The sequence below is a fragment of the Rhodamnia argentea genome, chromosome 7 (genome assembly GCF_020921035.1).
Source record: "Rhodamnia argentea isolate NSW1041297 chromosome 7, ASM2092103v1, whole genome shotgun sequence".
NCBI lineage: Eukaryota > Viridiplantae > Streptophyta > Magnoliopsida > Myrtales > Myrtaceae > Rhodamnia > Rhodamnia argentea.
The window spans coordinates 25,200,152-25,217,486 of record NC_063156.1 but is presented as its reverse complement, the minus strand read 5'-3'; the positions used below and the strand labels follow the sequence as shown (position 1 = coordinate 25,217,486).

General features: G+C 40.6%; 2 protein-coding genes across 2 annotated transcripts; one reads left to right on the top strand and one right to left on the bottom strand.

Moving 5' to 3' along the window:
* Window positions 1-1,755: 1,755 nt before the first annotated feature.
* On the top strand, window positions 1,756-6,159 carry LOC115742506 (uncharacterized vacuolar membrane protein YML018C). The gene is made up of 3 exons (XM_030676829.2): window positions 1,756-2,729; window positions 2,827-3,253; window positions 5,435-6,159. The coding sequence occupies exons 1-3, from the start codon at window positions 2,157-2,159 to the stop codon at window positions 5,731-5,733; spliced, it is 1,299 nt and encodes a 432-aa protein (XP_030532689.1). The 5' UTR covers window positions 1,756-2,156; the 3' UTR covers window positions 5,734-6,159.
* A 2,904-nt stretch (window positions 6,160-9,063) lies between these two features.
* Window positions 9,064-12,810, bottom strand: LOC115742540 (desumoylating isopeptidase 1). The gene is made up of 5 exons (XM_030676918.2): window positions 12,677-12,810; window positions 11,514-11,573; window positions 11,328-11,425; window positions 10,425-10,741; window positions 9,064-9,644 (listed from the first exon to the last, which is right to left on the bottom strand). The coding sequence occupies exons 2-5, from the start codon at window positions 11,520-11,522 to the stop codon at window positions 9,229-9,231; spliced, it is 840 nt and encodes a 279-aa protein (XP_030532778.2). The 5' UTR covers window positions 11,523-11,573; window positions 12,677-12,810; the 3' UTR covers window positions 9,064-9,228.
* Window positions 12,811-17,335: the final 4,525 nt, after the last annotated feature.

Below are 17,335 nucleotides of genomic sequence, written 5' to 3'. Positions count from 1 at the left end.
ACTTTGAACTTACCCTGTCGTGATCGAATCTCGATTCTTGAAATTAGAAACCAATCATGTTGACAACCTGTTAGGGTCGACTCAAGAATCGGCCGAGGCTTGTTTTTGCTTTTATCTTATGTTTCACTTCTTATATGTACGATATTCGTATGTGAAGCATAAGTACAATTCTTTTTGTTTGAGGATAATATGTCAAACATATCAATTTCAACCAATATTTATTGTTTGGAAAAAAATGATTGGGGGTAAACCAGTTCAAAACATATTCAAATTTAGGTTCCAAGGCACGAGTGGAACTAGTCGATTGAGGGTATAAAGTCAAAATCCAATTAGTCAAGTCCGTTCCCAATTTTGGAATCAAGAACCAAACTAGTCTCCTTGTGTTTGCACCAAAAAATGATCAGTTTTTGATTATTATCAACATATGATAGACATAGTCGATGAGAACAAAATTTGGTCATTTATTAATAGAATTATCGATAGCTTAAAGAGAATCGACAGCTCTCCAGTAAAGTCATCGACGACACATAACGTGATGTTATTGATGAGAATCTTGAAGTTAATCGGTGAAGTCATCGATATTAGCAAACGATCGACAAGAGGATAACCATTGGTTGGCTATGTTACCCCTATTTTAGGATTGTTGTAACTTCACATAACCATTACAAAGTTATTTCTTTTTTCAATAGCCATTCGTAACCTCCATTTGTAGCATTTGTAGACTTTAAATACCCACATCCGTATTCTTTGAAAGCTTCCCGCATAAATCAAGCAAATTTACTATCTTTTAGTACCTGTACTTTGTTGCATTGTACTTTGACCTTTCGGACTCATGTCGATGATTAAATTATTGCGTAATGTATTACTATTTTTATACTATGTTGTCGATTAAATTCCAGCATAATTCGTTTGCACTTAATCTTGTTGTGAAAGTCTATATTCTCCAATCATGTTTACAACTAAATTCCGGCTCGGTTGGTGTCTGTACGGTCTTGTTGAAATTCAAGTTGTCGATTTCCTTACTACCCCTAATACTTCTTGTCCGGAGTCGCCACGTAACCCGTCTCCGTCTAATTTAAAAACTAAAGAACAACTTTTGGAGAAAGATATCGCGTTGCGGGAGAAATTCTACTAAAACACCTTGTGAACTAGCCTTGAAATGTTCGACCAAAAAAAAAAAAGAACTAGCCTTCAAATGGCCAAGTAAGGCCAGTTCGGATCGGTTCTCTAGTTGAACCAGCCCGGTTGCTCACCCTTAGGTTTATTGGTGATCATCATGCTATTGGTGGTGGCAACAATGACGGTTGAGTTTGATCGTGCCAATAGGTAATGGTAAGAGATGTGACGACTCGAGCACGACAACAAGAGCGGGGAGGGTTGAACCCGAGTTAATCCATTGCCAATAGCTCGGGCTTGACTTTGTGGTTGCTCTAGTCTAGATCAACTTGCCTGATTATGAATCGAGCTAGACGAGTTTCTTATCGAGTCAAACTCGAGCTTATCAATACTCGTCTCAGCAAAATCACAAAATCACTTGCTTGATTGATCGTGAGCGTTCACGTGAGCTCACACCGCTAGTTTTTAGGCAAAATTATGAAGGCTTAGAATCGCATTGATTTTTTCCTTCTTTTGGAAAGTTCGAAAAGCTTCTCGAGTCACTGTCCCGACCGTGGATGGGCTTGCATTTATGAGCCCATGGGCCGACTGCAATGGCGACCACGGGCCGGCATTTCCCGGGTCCGCATCTGCACGTCAGAAATCAGAACCCATCAATTTTTCAACAAACTCTACGAGACTTGGCTTGCGTGATTTTCATCTGAGAAGATTCAGATTTTGAGTCAATTCGAGGTCTGAACTCGTGAAGGATCGCATTGATTCGATTGGTTTGCGGAGAGTTTCCTGGCGAAGCAGGCGATGTAAGTCTTGCTTAAATTTCCCAGCTTTCGGGTTGTTTACTGTTCAAGCTTCCGGCAGTTGATTGTATCTTTACAATGCGGATGTTCGTTTTGTCAAATGTGGAGGCTGTTGGGGACTTATCCTAGGACGAGATATGTCTGCAAATGCGAATTGTTGGGTGATTTGACTTCCCGTGGATTGTTTCCGACGATTTCCTGCCGAAAGAAGTGGGGGAAATTTACGAATTTCGATAGGAGGACATGACAAGTAAAGTTTGGAGATGGGTTTTGGGGTTGATATACATAGTTGCCGTCGCCACCATCTGGATTGCTGCTAGTTACGTGGTCCAATCCGTGGTTGATTCGGGAGTTTCGCCTTTCCTTATCACGTATATATGCAACTCGTTGTTCGTCATTTACATTCCCATCTTTGAAATCGGGCGCTACGTAGAGGATAAATATGAGAGTTTATGGTTCTGGCGGAGTAGGAAGAGTGGTGATAGTAGCTCTTTGAAAGGGTCGGGGGAGACGGAGAAGGCAATTTTACTTGCAGAAGGTGATTTGAGTGCTAAAGCTGATGATCCGGATCCGTCCACGTATGCGGAGGAAGGCGAAATAAGTCATCATGCAAAAGATGGTTATTTGGGATCTGACTTTGAGAGTGAAAGGGCTTTGCATGATCAAGGAGTAATGAGTGAAGATGCTGACAACGGAGTGGACGCAAAGGGACGTTGGACAAGGATGAGAGTCGCGAAAGTTAGCCTTCTCATTTGCCCATTTTGGTTCTTTGCGCAGCTCACTTTCAATCTGTCCCTAAAGTACACTACCGTCACGGTACTAGCATCTTTTTGAGTAGTTTTTTCTTGCCTAGTTTTTGCATATGTTTCTATCTTTGTTATTTAATTAGTTTCATTGCCTTGTTTTTTTGCAGTCAAACACTATCTTGAGCAGTGCATCGAGTCTGTTCACCTTTCTGGTCTCTCTTGCATTCTTGGGAGAGAAATTTACCTGGGTCAAGCTAATCAGCGTTCTTCTTTGCATGGGAGGAACAATCATTGTTAGTGTGGGTGACTCGCAGTCAGAATCTTCTCTGAGTGCAACTGCATCCAACCCTCTTCTTGGAGACATCCTTGCTCTTGTCTCAGCTGCCCTGTATGCTGTATACATCACCTTGATTAGGAAGAAACTACCTGATGATGATGAAAAGCAAGGTCAAGCTAGCATGGCTCAATTCCTTGGATACCTGGGGCTGTTTAACCTCTTGATATTCCTTCCTGTTGCCCTTGTACTTAATTTTGCTAAGCTGGAGCCATTTACTAACCTTAATTGGGAGCAGGTTGGTCTAATTATTGGTAAAGGTGAGTGGCAAGGAGCATGATTTGATTCCTTTTCTTGATTTTCCTTTTAGTCGGCTAAAATGCGCGTACACATACACACACCAGTTGCTAGCTAAATGTTGCCGACACTAACACTCGACAAGTGATACGACACGATATGCCGACAAGTCATTTTTCAAAAAATAGAGAATTCCGACACATTAGAACACGTTGTATATGAAATGTACATTTATATATATATATATATATATATGATAAATTATCATATGTATATATAAAATATCAACTACAATTAGGTTTTTATTTTGGGCTAGCTCGGTATCTTGATTTTGGGATGAGTGGATATCCGACTTAAGTATATGTATAATTTATTGAAAATACTTAAAATTGATACCGTGTGTAAAGAAATGGTGTGTCGGGATACTAGACTCATATGTCGCTGGCGTGCCTGGAGCGCTAACCACGTGTCGGTAATATGTTAGAGAGTGTCAAACACAACATGACATGGAGGCTTTGAAGAGTGTCGGTGCTTTGTAGGTTGTTAGGTCTAAGGCGGTTTACTTGATTTTGGCCATATTTTTATGGAGCTTGCAGTTGCTTGTTGAATTTCTTCTTTCGCTTGTTCTTGATATGATGTTTGCTTGTTTTTGAAGCCCAACACAGCTTCATGCCCTTAATGTTTGGTAACTCAAAGTTGTGAGGGAAATGAAAGGACAAAGGAATGGAAGCAAGTTGAGGGAAATGGATAGTTAGGTTGGCTGGATAGGGTGGAAGGAAAAGGCAATAAAGGATATTCAAATAGTGAAAAGAAACAACCTCAATATGTTCACTTTATGTCATGAGTGCCCATCCGCCCTTCCCCACCACCGCCCAAGAAAAAAAATCTTTTGAGTAGGCCACCTTTTCGGTAATGCAGTCCGGGAATTTCCTTCCATGTCCTTCCACATTGTTGAGGGTTTGGGGGGAATCACTTCCCTGATGTTATTTTCGCTTCCTTCTTATTTGTGTCATCCAAGTAAGAGAAATGTCTGTAGGTATATATATTTTCTTTGCTGTCCTCCGTTATTTAATTTTCTTTGGCAGACTATTGGAATAGTTATCATCATACCGGCATTTGGGTGTGTACACAAGTCAGACACCAGAATATACAATCTTATCAGCACTTGTAGTTGACTGCAGATGATATGTCACAGAGTAGTCATTGACAAACAAATGTTGGGTTGTAAACCTGTAGTTCTGCTGGCATGCTCACTGCCAATTGTGCTGGCTTTTTCAAGATACGGCATTGTGCATGTCTTTGATGAATGCATGTACTTGATTAGGCATATCTTTGGAATGCATGGTCACAACTCAGCATCCTGATCAAATTTAGCTAAGTTTGTCAGAAGTCAGCTTTAAAAGTTCCCACAGAGTTTCAAAGGTTGATTTGGGCGGACATGGCCCTAAGCACTTGAAAAGAATTACTGTGCCTTCTGACTAAGCATGTGTAGGGATATTCTATGCATGTGTATGGGCACTTTCTTTTGCTTTGTTAAAGAGGAATTTCTAGCTATAAAATACTTGAGTTTGTGAAAGCTTCCTGGCACCAAGTGGGGTTACTGTAATCGGTTAAAGGGTAGGTCGGGAAGAAAAGTAAGGCAAAGGGAAGGAGCTGATGGTTGGGTTTGCATGGAACTAATAAATTTCTGATGTAGGATATGGAGAAGTACTATTTTTGGCTTAGGATTTTATTAACTACCACAAAGTAGCCTCAGATAGCTGGCATATTAACAATGGCATTTGGCACAGCTGCATGATGGATGCAGTTTTTATTTGAGATTTTTTTTTTTGTAATTTATAGAGTTACTTAGCCAGACTATTTCCTAAATGTAGCAATATCTGCTTTTTTGCAAATGGGAGCTCTATCCGTCAACTGCAAACCTTTTTTGAGGCAAAGAAGATCGTGGCCCTCTAAAATTGATCTCAATGACTTGATTCAAATGAAGTGTAGAAGAGCAATGATTGTATGGTTGCCAGTGTAGTAACTCCACACACATTCTTACATTTGACTTCTTTTGCACAGAGAGATAATATCTTCTACCTGATGACATTTGATTCTGAATTCTGTTGATCTATAGTTTCAGCTGTTGGATTTGCCAAAATTTGCTGGAAGTTCAAACTTATTGATGTGCTTCTTGTCCCCCTTTCCCAATTTATAATCAGGTTTGTTAGATAATGTGCTGAGTGATTACTTGTGGGCCAAAGCCGTTCTTCTGACTACTACCACCGTCGCAACAGCTGGTCTTACCATACAAGTTCCATTGGCAGCTGTTGTGGATTCACTGACTGGCAATGCGCCTCATCTCATGGATTACCTCGGGGCTGTTGCAGTCATGTTTGGATTTGCAGGCATCAATATACCTTCTGATGCTTTCAGCAGATCAAAAGAAGCCAGTGTTGATCTCGAAAATGAAGACATCAGTGACCAAGGGCATGCTGAGAAATCAGATGCAGTTTCCTAGCACGAGGTTCCTGAGCTGACTATGCAATTCTTCGTGTAAAGGTATACAATGCTGCTGTTCCAAGGAAAAGTTATCAGAAGGAGCATTACTTTCTTGTTCCTGGTCTATGACTCCCATCCGTAAGCTACCTACCCCATTCTACTCTCTCTGTCGTTGTAGTCACAACTCAGGCGCACATGGAATTGCGTATGCTTTGAGAATGCAAAAAATCTTCTCAATCTCAGTCAAGAAGTCCTAGCTGGTCATTTAGGGCCAGTGTGCATTAGATGAGAGAATAGGATCACTCCAAAGAGGATGAGCTTGATCAATCTTTTGGAACAGTGAATCTCAGATGAAGCGGTTGATATACTGCTTTCGATTGAACTATTGTACTATTGAACGAACAATGTACTGCCTGATAAATGCGGGTCATTTAATTGATCTTCAGTAATGATGAAGACCCTCATCTTCAATTCGAGCTATTATTTCCAACCCATCTCTAATCTTGTTGTCGTTAGTGAAACTCCAAAACGCAGGGCACCCTCGAAGCAACTATTTCAATCGTTGGTCGAACTTATTTATCCAGCTAAAGTATAAACACGTTTTTCAAATAAAAAGCACGTAATTCACTATTTCAGCATTGATATATCTTAAAATGTCTTCCGGATGCCTTGCCGTTAAATAGATCTGAAAAGGTTGAGATGCAAAAGCCGACCTGGTGTTAGCACTCAACTTGCACGTGGGGGATTTGAGTGGAGCAGAAAAGAACTTCTATCCATGCAGGGGAGTCGTAATTCCGGATAAGACAGTCCACATGCCGTACAGGAGTCCCTGTCCGGAATGCTGGAAAACTTTCGAAGTGATTTCAAGGGCCGATATTTATGTCCGTACAAGATTTCGGGACGTTGTTCTGTAAGTGATGTCGGTAAAATACCGAGGACAGAAGCTTGAGGTCGACCTTATGCGGAAATTGAGAGTGTGTCGAGTTAAGTCTATGGAGCCCTGTAAGTTCAAACTTTCTCTATGTGGTCTGCATTGATGGAGGGCAACGGATTGATCCGACTCGAGGAACCGAGTGTTGATAGTTTGTTTGTAAAACAAAAATAAAGAAATGTATTGTCTCACATAAAAAAAATCATGAGTGTGCGTATCGACGAGTGCTTATCACCATATCAATCCGAGAAATTAGATACTTTTTGTGCTCTTCGTCCCATGAGAATGAGGTAGTTTCCGATGGCACGGCTCCAACACGGACTGGTAAGCGCATACGATCACGTTGTAATCCTTACGGAATTCTTTTAGCAATTAACCCGTATTGGTTTCTTCAGGAATTTGTATAAGTTTGAAGGGGACATCCTTTTTTCTCTTTTTTTTGTTTGGGTGCATTTCTTGTTGTTGAAATCGTGCACATCTGGTCGTGAGACTCCAGAACTAGCAAATGACTGAGATGGAATGCCGAGGCACCCAGAAGGCGGACTCGGTTAGGCCGAGTTTTCTCTTGAGTTTTTGCTGTTAGCAATTGGCGTTTCTGCCGTCGGTCGTGCAGAGACTAATGAGCCGAGAGCCCTGGTTGAGACCGAGCCGAAGAAGGGCACTACTCCTAAAGAAGCAGGCGGCAACAACAACAACGTTGCAGTGCAAACATTCACCTTCCAAGAACTGGCCGCGGCCACGGGGAGCTTTAGGCAGGAATGGCTGATCGGGGTAGGCGGGCTCGGGAGAGTTGACAAGGGAAGGCTCGACATAACCGGGCAGGTGAATGCAAACCCCAAAACGCTGAAAAGAAAAATTGACGAATAACATAATCAATCGGCAGATAAACAGGGACTAATCGAGGGACTGATGTCATTCAGGTTGTGGCGGTGAAACAGCTCGACCGGAGCGGCTTGAAAGGGGAGAGAGAGTTCCTTGTGGAGGTGTTGATGCTGTGAGCATTTTGCTCCATGAGAACTTGGTGAATCTCATCGGATATTTCGCCGAGGACGACCAGAAGCTTCTGGTTTTCGAGTACATGCCGCGCGGTTCCTTAGAAGACTATCTGCTCGCGATTACGTACTTTCTTAAGCATTATGGGACTGCCTGAACTTTTTTCAAAAACTTCTGCAGACATGGGTTCTTCGCAATGTCTTCGAATAGTTTCCTTTGTTTTTCTTCTTCTCGGGGGACACCGGTCTCAAGCTTCCATGGTCCCTAGATTTACAAACCGAAATCTGCTTGTGTACTAAAATCAAGTGTAGGTTTCGGCCATCGTATGTGGAAATTTGTATGCCAAAACAAGTTTCGAGAGATTTAGTTTCAAATCAATCACTTATGTTCCTATGCTCCATTTCAGTTCTGGGACCAAACCAAAAGCCATTGGATTGGTTCACAAGAATGAAGATAGCCCTAGGAATGCCTAAGGGCTTGGAGTTGGAGCATCTGCACCACAAGGCAAACCCCCCCGGGTCGTCTACTGTAATGTAAGACCCTCCGACATTCTTCCCGACAGCCAGTTCAACACAAAGGTCTCCGATTTCAGGCTGGCCAAGCTGGGTCCAATAGGGGACGAGTGATGGGTACTTACGGATCTGATTTGTACAGCTTTGGCGTTGTCCCCGTTGGAGTTGATCAACCAGAAGGCAAGCCATCGACATCACCCAGCTGGTCACAAAGTGATGGGCGGAGATGGGAACAATCGGGCAAAGGATGGCACCGGCATGATGGAGCAGGAGCGTGCAGATGACAGCACAACACGAGATGGAATATACGATGTTTTGAATAGTGGCATTTTCTCCATCTAGGGGTTGCATTGTATCTTCAGATCTTGCAGTGAAGAGATCTCCAAAGAACATAGCTCTCTTTCCCACGTTAAGAGATGGAATTTCACGTGTGTATGTAGAAATACGCTTACAGATTTCTGCAGACGCATCTAAGAAAATCCCAACATTTGGGAACAAAGACGGCTTGGCAAAAACTACAGAAAAAAATTTCGCCATGGGCCAAGGCAATGGCCAGCCACTGTCGAAATCTCGACAAGGCCACCCTCAACAATCTTATTTTTTCAAATAAAAACTTGAAACAAACCTTATTTCAAATAATTTTTTAAAAAAAAAAAAAAAATCTAACCAAAAATATTTTTGCCATTTATATTTTTTGAATTCTTTTCCATTTTTTCTTTTCTTCTTCTTTTTTTTTTTGCCTTTTTCTTTCGTTCTTTTTTGTGTGATGACGGACCACCAGCAAGGGCTACGCAAGGCCACCCTCACCAGCTATAAAGAAAAAAAAATAACATAAATACCCTTGATCATGCCCCTTTTTGAAATAATGATGACAATTCAAAATAGACCGCGTGTTTTGAACCGCACGCTTACAAAGAAAAGGTCTATGTTAATGATTCAAACAATGAAATCAGTTCGCATCAAGGTGGAGCCGACCAATTCAGTTTCATGATAATTCTGCGTCAAAATGCCTCAGCTTATGAACTAGACACACCTTTTCCCAAGTAAATAATGATGTGCCTTGCTTTTCAATTTCCTTTTAGCTCGACATCGCGACATTCATGTGTCCATATCTTTGCATCACCCTCTCGGTAGCAAGTGCTGCTGCTTCATTCGCATGCAACGTTCCACTTGCCATGATCGCCATAAATTCTGCAGTAATCTCCTCCTGCACTTTGCTCCGTGCATCCACGAGAGAATCTCCTGGTACAGGATCGACTTTTGCAGCGGCAGAATCACATGCTGCAGGGGCTTTTTCATCCTTAGACTCCTTGGCACACTCCTCAGACTGCTGTTTCTCATCCGCATCTGTGGCTTTGGTTTTCTTGATGGGTGTACTAGGAGTACTGCCAAAGGACTTGCTGATATCGGGGGTCGATGATGGAGGCCTAAATTGTGGAACTTGAGGAACAGCTCCCGCTTTCAAAGTCATCTCTAGGTTCTGTATCATAGGCACTGCAATACAAACCAGACGTATGTCATTCAATGGAACGCATTCACAAGCAGCAGATCTTGGTGAGACAATTTAGAAATCCCAAAACCACCACGAGGAACCAAACAATAAGCGACAACATCCACAATGATATATGAGGAACTAGAGATCATTGACCTCAATGATGATTGCCTGACTTGAAAACTTCCATTTACCACCCTTCAATTCAATCTCTCACAAACAGGCAATGATTCATAGGGGTATCCCATCCAGGGCAAAATTATTTTGTGCCTACCACTCCCTCCCCTCTCATACTTCTAAGATGAGAAGGGAAAGAGCGGCTCTTTTCCTCACGTGATTACACCTACATAAAGACAACCTTTGTCATGGATTCACCCACTAGATGAATAATCCCCACTTTGTCCCCAAAAAAGAAAGACCAGGCACACTCAACTAACATCACATGCCAAATCTCCCGACTTCATGGAGGAACTACGTTTCATCACAACGCGCCAGTAATCACCCAAGACAGAGGAATAACAATAGTAACATACAAACCGCAGACATAGTGGAGCCCATATCCAAACTCAAGATCACAGGGAGAATGTGACAAGTGTCTACTGCTGAGTTCTGATGGCTTTGATTTCTAGTTGTAGCACAGTACTATGGTGGTACAACAGCGTGTTAAATCCAACCAATTCCTTTAGCTTATCAAAAGGGGAATTGATAGATAATTGAGAGAACATCTTGGCCAGGAACACTAGAAACAGAAATCCAGTATAACACGGTAAAAATGGACTTACATATCAAAGCACCCATTGGGCTACTCATGACCTCATTAGGAAGCTGCAAAATATAGTCTGGAATGGATGAACCCACTAAAAATTGGGCTACCTCATTGCTGAAGTTGTTGCAGTTGTGAGTGAGCAGACTGTATGTTTCAGCTGTGTATCGAGGACTGATCTCCTGTAAATACATCTCGAAAACATCTTTTGGCACATGTGTGACACCCAAATCTACAACACGAATGGGAGTACCATACAGTGTTGTCCCAACACGAGCATGTTGTATACCTCCTCCAAAATAGTATTCGTTTCCATACACTACCACTCCAGTGTGCCTGCATTTGAAGAAAAAATTCAACTCATTGATGTCAGTAAGATAAAGACATCTGCATACTGGCTTTTTCTTTTCTGGTAAAGGGAAAGGTATGTAATTTTGCCCCAGCTTCTGGTAAAAAAAAAAAAGTCCAGGTTTAATGTCTGTAACATTTACAGTAGTAGTCAGTTGACACAAGAGGCCAATCGTGCTTTGTCTCACAAGTTGCCCAAACCCCCATTGACAAGATAGTAATTTCTCACTAACATATATACCTTAAATCAATTCTTCCTCCGATCATCAGTGCAGCTTAGTGCAGACCACATAGACACTGACTGTGGAAAACCCCTCACGAAACAAGAGTACTCTATATCATCAAGAGACACAAAGATCAAAAAATTTCAGTACCAAAGATCCAACTTAAATAACGTCTCTATTTGCAGCGCCCGCCCCACTCCCCCCCCCCCCAAAAAAAAAAAATAGAAAAAATAACAATAATTTAAGATATATTGCTTGGAGTGTGTGCGCACAGAAGCAGCATGTTCATGAGAACAGTATAAGACTTAACAAAAAGATGTCTTTCCCTCCTCCAACTGCAATCCACTTACCATATGCCCTCAATTGCCTTCCCCAAGAATGATGTGGAAAGCTGTCGAGCTAGACCTTGGCTCAGGTCATAAACATTCAAAGAAACCCTGTAACCCTCCTGCCATATGCAAAATTTGTTACTACATGCACACGATGTGCCAACAGATACCAGAAACCCAAGTATGTCACTGAAACTTTCCATTTACCTCAGCCATTTCAGTTTCAGAACTCCAAAATGTGATTGGCGAAAGAGTCACCTACGAGGACTAAACAAATCAAAGAACCAACGTCATTAAAACCGGCACTCCAGCCATGCAAGTAACCAAGCAAAGGCTCACAAGTCACAAGTACACAAAAATCGACCACTTTTGTCCATAAATACTGCATCACAATGCAGCTTGTTCTTTGGTAGAATTAACCGAATGACCAACTTTGATTTACACCATCAGAGCTCCTCCAGATTATACCGATTAAGGGATCCAAGATTCGTTGAAGAAAATTACCCTGTCTAAATTTTCAATTGAACCAAGAGTATTCCGGAAAAAATAATCTGAAGCAAGACAGGTGAAAACCACTAGAACAAGCACAGTTTTACGAGTTTAGAAAACTGAAGGAAGAAATCCAAAACAAATATTTGAGTAAACATTAAAAGGCCGACCTTTTTCCAAAACCAGATGCAGCCTCCCCACGCACGTAAGAAGAATAAAAGAACCCAGCTACAACAAACCATCTCATTTAGATCAGAACGAAATTATATAAAGAATCCACAACCCATCACTCTCTGGGACCGATATTCTACTGTACGCTAGAAATAAAGCATTGCAGTCAGTTTGTATGCCAAGGCTAAGGCAATGTAGCAATCAACCAAACAGAATTGACTCTTCTTCATACCACATTCGCCGCAACACGAACCAGAAATGAACCCACATCACTGATACTGCTAAAAGCAATTGTCGGCTTAAACTCCACCACGCCCAAACCAATGTCACAGACGAAAGATTCAAGACACAGATAGGTCGCACCAAACCGGGACAGACGACGTCCTCGATCCCCGCATCCAACCGCACAAATTTGCATAATAACAAACATAAATGCAAGACACGGACACAAACGGAAAAATCTAGAGTTTTGCGTAGGAAATGAAGATCTAATCTTTTAAATGCTGGACGCAAAACCGGTCAATCCGAGACCAAATTGACAAGTCAAAGCCTCAATTCATGAACGAGACCCCTTTCTCGAGCAGAATACGTCCGTTTCCGACCCCTCCCAGACACCTCCGATCGACGTAACCGGTCGGAAGAATAGCCAGGACTGCCTCGCCGGACACGATCCACAAAGCAACGCAGAGGGAGAGAGAGAGAGAGAATACCTGAGAGAAACAGAGGAAGCGGAGCGGAGCCAAGGCAAGCGGTGAAGAGAGACAAGCGCAGAGGAGGAGGAGGAGGAGGACGCGGGAAGTCGATGGCCACAAATCGGAAGAAACTGACGCGAGGCCTGGGCGGACTCCCCAGCCATTTTTATGTTCGGGTGCGGTTGGGGGGGTTGGACTTTTCTAGAACCTCCCATTACTCTCCTACCTTCCTCGCCCGCCCATCGCGACTTGTACTGAAATTTTATTAGCCACCATCGCAGGAACTAAAATAAAATTTGATATAATTAAATACTTAAGTCCTATCTTAATAACCAATTATTTTAAACGATACGAGGCAAATATTTTTAGAAATATATTGCCCAAATCATCTTTTATTTACGGAACAAACGAAGCTTTAAAAGATAAATACTTATTTGTGAAATACGCTATTGATTTGTCCTAAATCTCATTAAATTTTTTCGCGTATTAATATGATGTTGTCTTAAGTTTTGCATGCGGCTTCGTCTTTTTGACTTTTTTTTTGTTGCCTTTCTCTTTCGTTGACTCTCTCCCTCCGCGAAGTTTCTACAGCATTCCAGGCATTTGGGAGTCCTAGCACGCGAGGGCCCTCTCGAGGTTTCCTTTGATTGCCTTTTAAAAAGGAAAAAGAGGGAGAAATTGACAGAAATGTCTGTTAACTTTACCTCTGTGTTCAATATGATACTTAAGCTTTTAATTTATTCGACATGATTTGAAACTGTTAATATATATTTAATGTAGTCTATAAAATTTTAATTTATTCGATGCAATCTACGAACTATTAACAAGTGTTTAATGTTGTCCTCCGACTTCATCAAGTCGTTAATCATACGTCATTCAACGACGTGGGTTATTACATGCCAAGTTGGATTAATAAAAACCACAAGTCGATGTGTCCATCTTTTTATCTTTACATTGCGAAAAAAGGAAAGTGAAAAATTTACGGCGTTGACATCTCCATCACCGGTCGTTATTTCCCGAATTTGGTATTAATATTTCTACATAGATAATAAACGCGTGTAACTTTTTTTTTATACACCGATCAAACTTAACAAATTGAAAGTCACGTGAGCGTTAATTTGAGTTAACGGAAGGATGGTATTTAATTATATCATATGGTATATGGAGTAGATTTGACATTTAATGATAGTTGAACAATCACATTAAATAAAATTAAAAATATAATAATCATATTGTGCGTTACATTGAAGTTATTGATCATTTTGTATCATTTGCTCAGCGAAGAAGTAGTGATAACTCATCAACACCGCGAGGTGGATGGTTGGGCGCTTTGGATCTAGTCAAGCTCGATGGTTGGGCCCGGTGTATTACCCGAGTTCGCTCATATATATATGAGAATGCCCGGGTCGGGATCCGGCCATAGTTGGGTGGGCCGGGCATTCTCACATAATTTATGACAAGATTGCCCGATTAGAGGACAATGAGGAGCCACGAGATCTGAGAAGGTGAAATGCGAAGGTTGCCAAGGTGTGGGCCGTGGCTCAACTCGATTGGGCCCAAAATAGATCAACGGGACTAGGCGTAGCCCAAGCCCGAAAGCAAAACGACACCGCTTTTCATCATTCGTGGTTAGCAATGCATAGGGGACATTGAGCAGAGGAAGATGTTTTTACCTATGCATGCAAGTCGTAATTCTGAATGATTTTGGGATATGTTGATCTTTAATTGACCTCTAATTTCTACACGACAAATATCCCGAACAAAAGTATACAATCGAAATCGTGCTGAAAGTTACAACACGTCCAATTAAGTATTTTGAGTCGAGTGAGTTCGCACTTTCTATTTTGTGATTGTCTTGTCATCGGGGACAGTTTGATCCAACGCAAGAACCATGTTGAAGAGATGTTTCCAGGGGGAAATTGTTCAAAAATTTATTAACCAGTTGTATGACAATCAATTCAATATAAACATTTTAATTGTGTCAATTTACTCATATACCTTTTGATGATTTGCTAATTTAGTCATGAATTTTTCAATTGCATCAAAGTCCTAAACTTTTTGAAGTTTTGATAATTTACATTTGAAAAATTGGTTGAAATAACTAAATTAACAAATTGTCAAAAGGTTTATAAGAAAATTGACAAATCTTCAAATTATTTAGGACTAAATTGGCACAATCGAAAGGTTTAGAACTAAATTGACAAATCATCAATAAGTTTATGACTAAACCGACACAATTAAAAAGTTTAAGATTAAATTGGCCATCATACACTAAGTTTATGATTTTTTTGACAATTTTTTCCGTTTTCATGCCGTTGATAAAGTGAACTGGTTTCGTTCATGGTCGCAAACTCCTAAAATCAACTACATCATCGTGCATGCGATGTTCTCTCTTTTTTCTTAAATGGTTCTCAAACGTTATTGTGAAATCATGCAGTTGCCTCTGATTGACTTTGGACCTTTGTAGCCATGAAGCAAATAGGGCCGCGGACTGGCTGGCAAAGGCCCAACAGATCAACTGTTTGCCTCGTGAATTGGCTTACCAAATCCTCAAAACCTCTTTGGGATTTACTTTGTTTCGAGTATTCTATGTCTTTATGGAAAACTTTACGCTAGCAATGAATATACCTTCTTTCAACCTCAAAAAAATTTTGTTGCGCAAAAATGCTACAAATACTATAAGATAAATATAATATCAAGTTTTCGTTATGCTAAACGTGATGTCAATAACATGTATAATTTCAAAGGAGAAAGATGTATTATAATTACGGGTTAATGCCATGAAAAATCCAAAACCGGTACACTCGTGACAAATTCACCTTAAACTATTGTTTTTAATTACAAAAAATCCCAAACTAGTATACTTATGATAGATCTACCCTAAATTATTTTTTTGACCACCAAAATATCCAAATTGGTATATTTGTGATAAATTTACTATAAAATAATTATTTTGACCATCAAAAGCTTAAATTTGTACATATGTGATAAATTTACCCTCCGTTAGTTTCCATTACATTAGATTAATACTACAAAAAATCTCAAATTGTTACACTAGCCACAAATGGAGGGTAAAAATTCCAAACGTGTACATCCGGTAATTACCACGTGTCATTCAAATCAGCAATTTGACAATAAAATTTATCGAAAACTAATGGAGAGTAAAACTATCACAGGTTGCACCAGTTTGGGGTAAATTTTTAAATGATGTACCGGTTTAGATTTTTTATGGTTAAAAAGATAGTTTGGAGTAAATTTGTGTGTACGAGTTTTGGAGCTTTTCATGATATTAACCCAATAATTAGAGTTGAAGTTGTTATTTTACTGTTGAAAAATTATGCAAAGAATTCAAAGACTGAATTTCTGCCGGCTTTCTATTACAATAAATTTTTTTTTTTAAGGGAGGGTTGTGGGGGTGGTTTCAAATTCTGTTACATTAGTTATCATCTACCTTCCTAATTATTTGGGAAGAGAATCCTTGTCTGAAAAAAGAAAATACCCATTACATTTAGATTCCGTTTGTTTCATGAGAAAATATTTTCCTCAATTTCTGGCGTTTGGGAGACGGAAAATGGATAGTCAACAGAAAATATCTTTTGGTCAACGGAAAAAACCTTCCAAAGTTGAGGAAAATGATTTCCATTTTCAAACAACCGGAAATCATTTTCCAATCTCACGGCCTCCATGAATACTAAAATCCCTTCCCAAGTTTTTTGCTCCTCCTGCTCTCTCTCGAAAATCCCCACTCTCTCTCTAAAATGCCTATTTCTCTCTTTTCTTCACCTTCTCGTTCTCTCTCCTCGCGGCCGGTTCTCTCTTCCACGCTCGATTCCAGACAAAGCTGCGACGGCGAGCTCAATGCAGCGAGGCGAGCCACAAGTTCGCCAAATCTCCTCGTGAGGCCACGATTCGCCTCACTAGTCGCGAGGCTTGAATCTCCTCATAAGGCCACGGTTTGCCTCGCGGCCTCTTCGATGGCGAGGTCGAGGCGACGAGACGAGCCACGAGCTCGCCAGATCTAGCGAGGCCGAGGCTCGCCTCGCCGGTTGGTAGCGAGGCTCGGCTGCCGGTCGCCATGGTCAGTGGTTGTCCCGTGAAAGAAGTTCCAACGAGGGCGACGAAGTTTGATGCTTGCCTTTTGCTTTTTCTGGTTGGCGTTTGGACTCTTGGAAAAAGAAGCGGCGGAGGAGCAGCAGTAGCGGAGGAAGGAGCGGCGGCGTAGGAAGGAAGAAAAGGGGACGAGGAAGAAATAGAAAAGAAAAAAAGAAAAGAAATTTAAAAAATTAAAAAGAAAAAAAAATCGAAATTGAAAAAGTCAGAAATGAAAAAATAAAAAATAATCAAAAAAATTACGGATGGCGAAAAATATTTTCCTTACCAAACGGTGGAAAATATTTTCCAATGCATTTTCAAATTTAAGCCAAACACCGGAAAATAAAACTATTTTCTTAGAAAACAACTTCCCGAAAAACATTTTTCAAAAACGTTTCATTTTTCGCGAAATAAACGGAGTATCACATGCTTTTAAATTTGAAATGAAACGATAAGAAGAAAGATTTTAGCCCACGATTATGAAATATTATGCTACCATAAGCTATTCAAATTTCTCTATTAAAGAAGAGATAATATAGATTCAAATCGATAAAAATAATATAAAATCAACTGAAGATTCTAAGA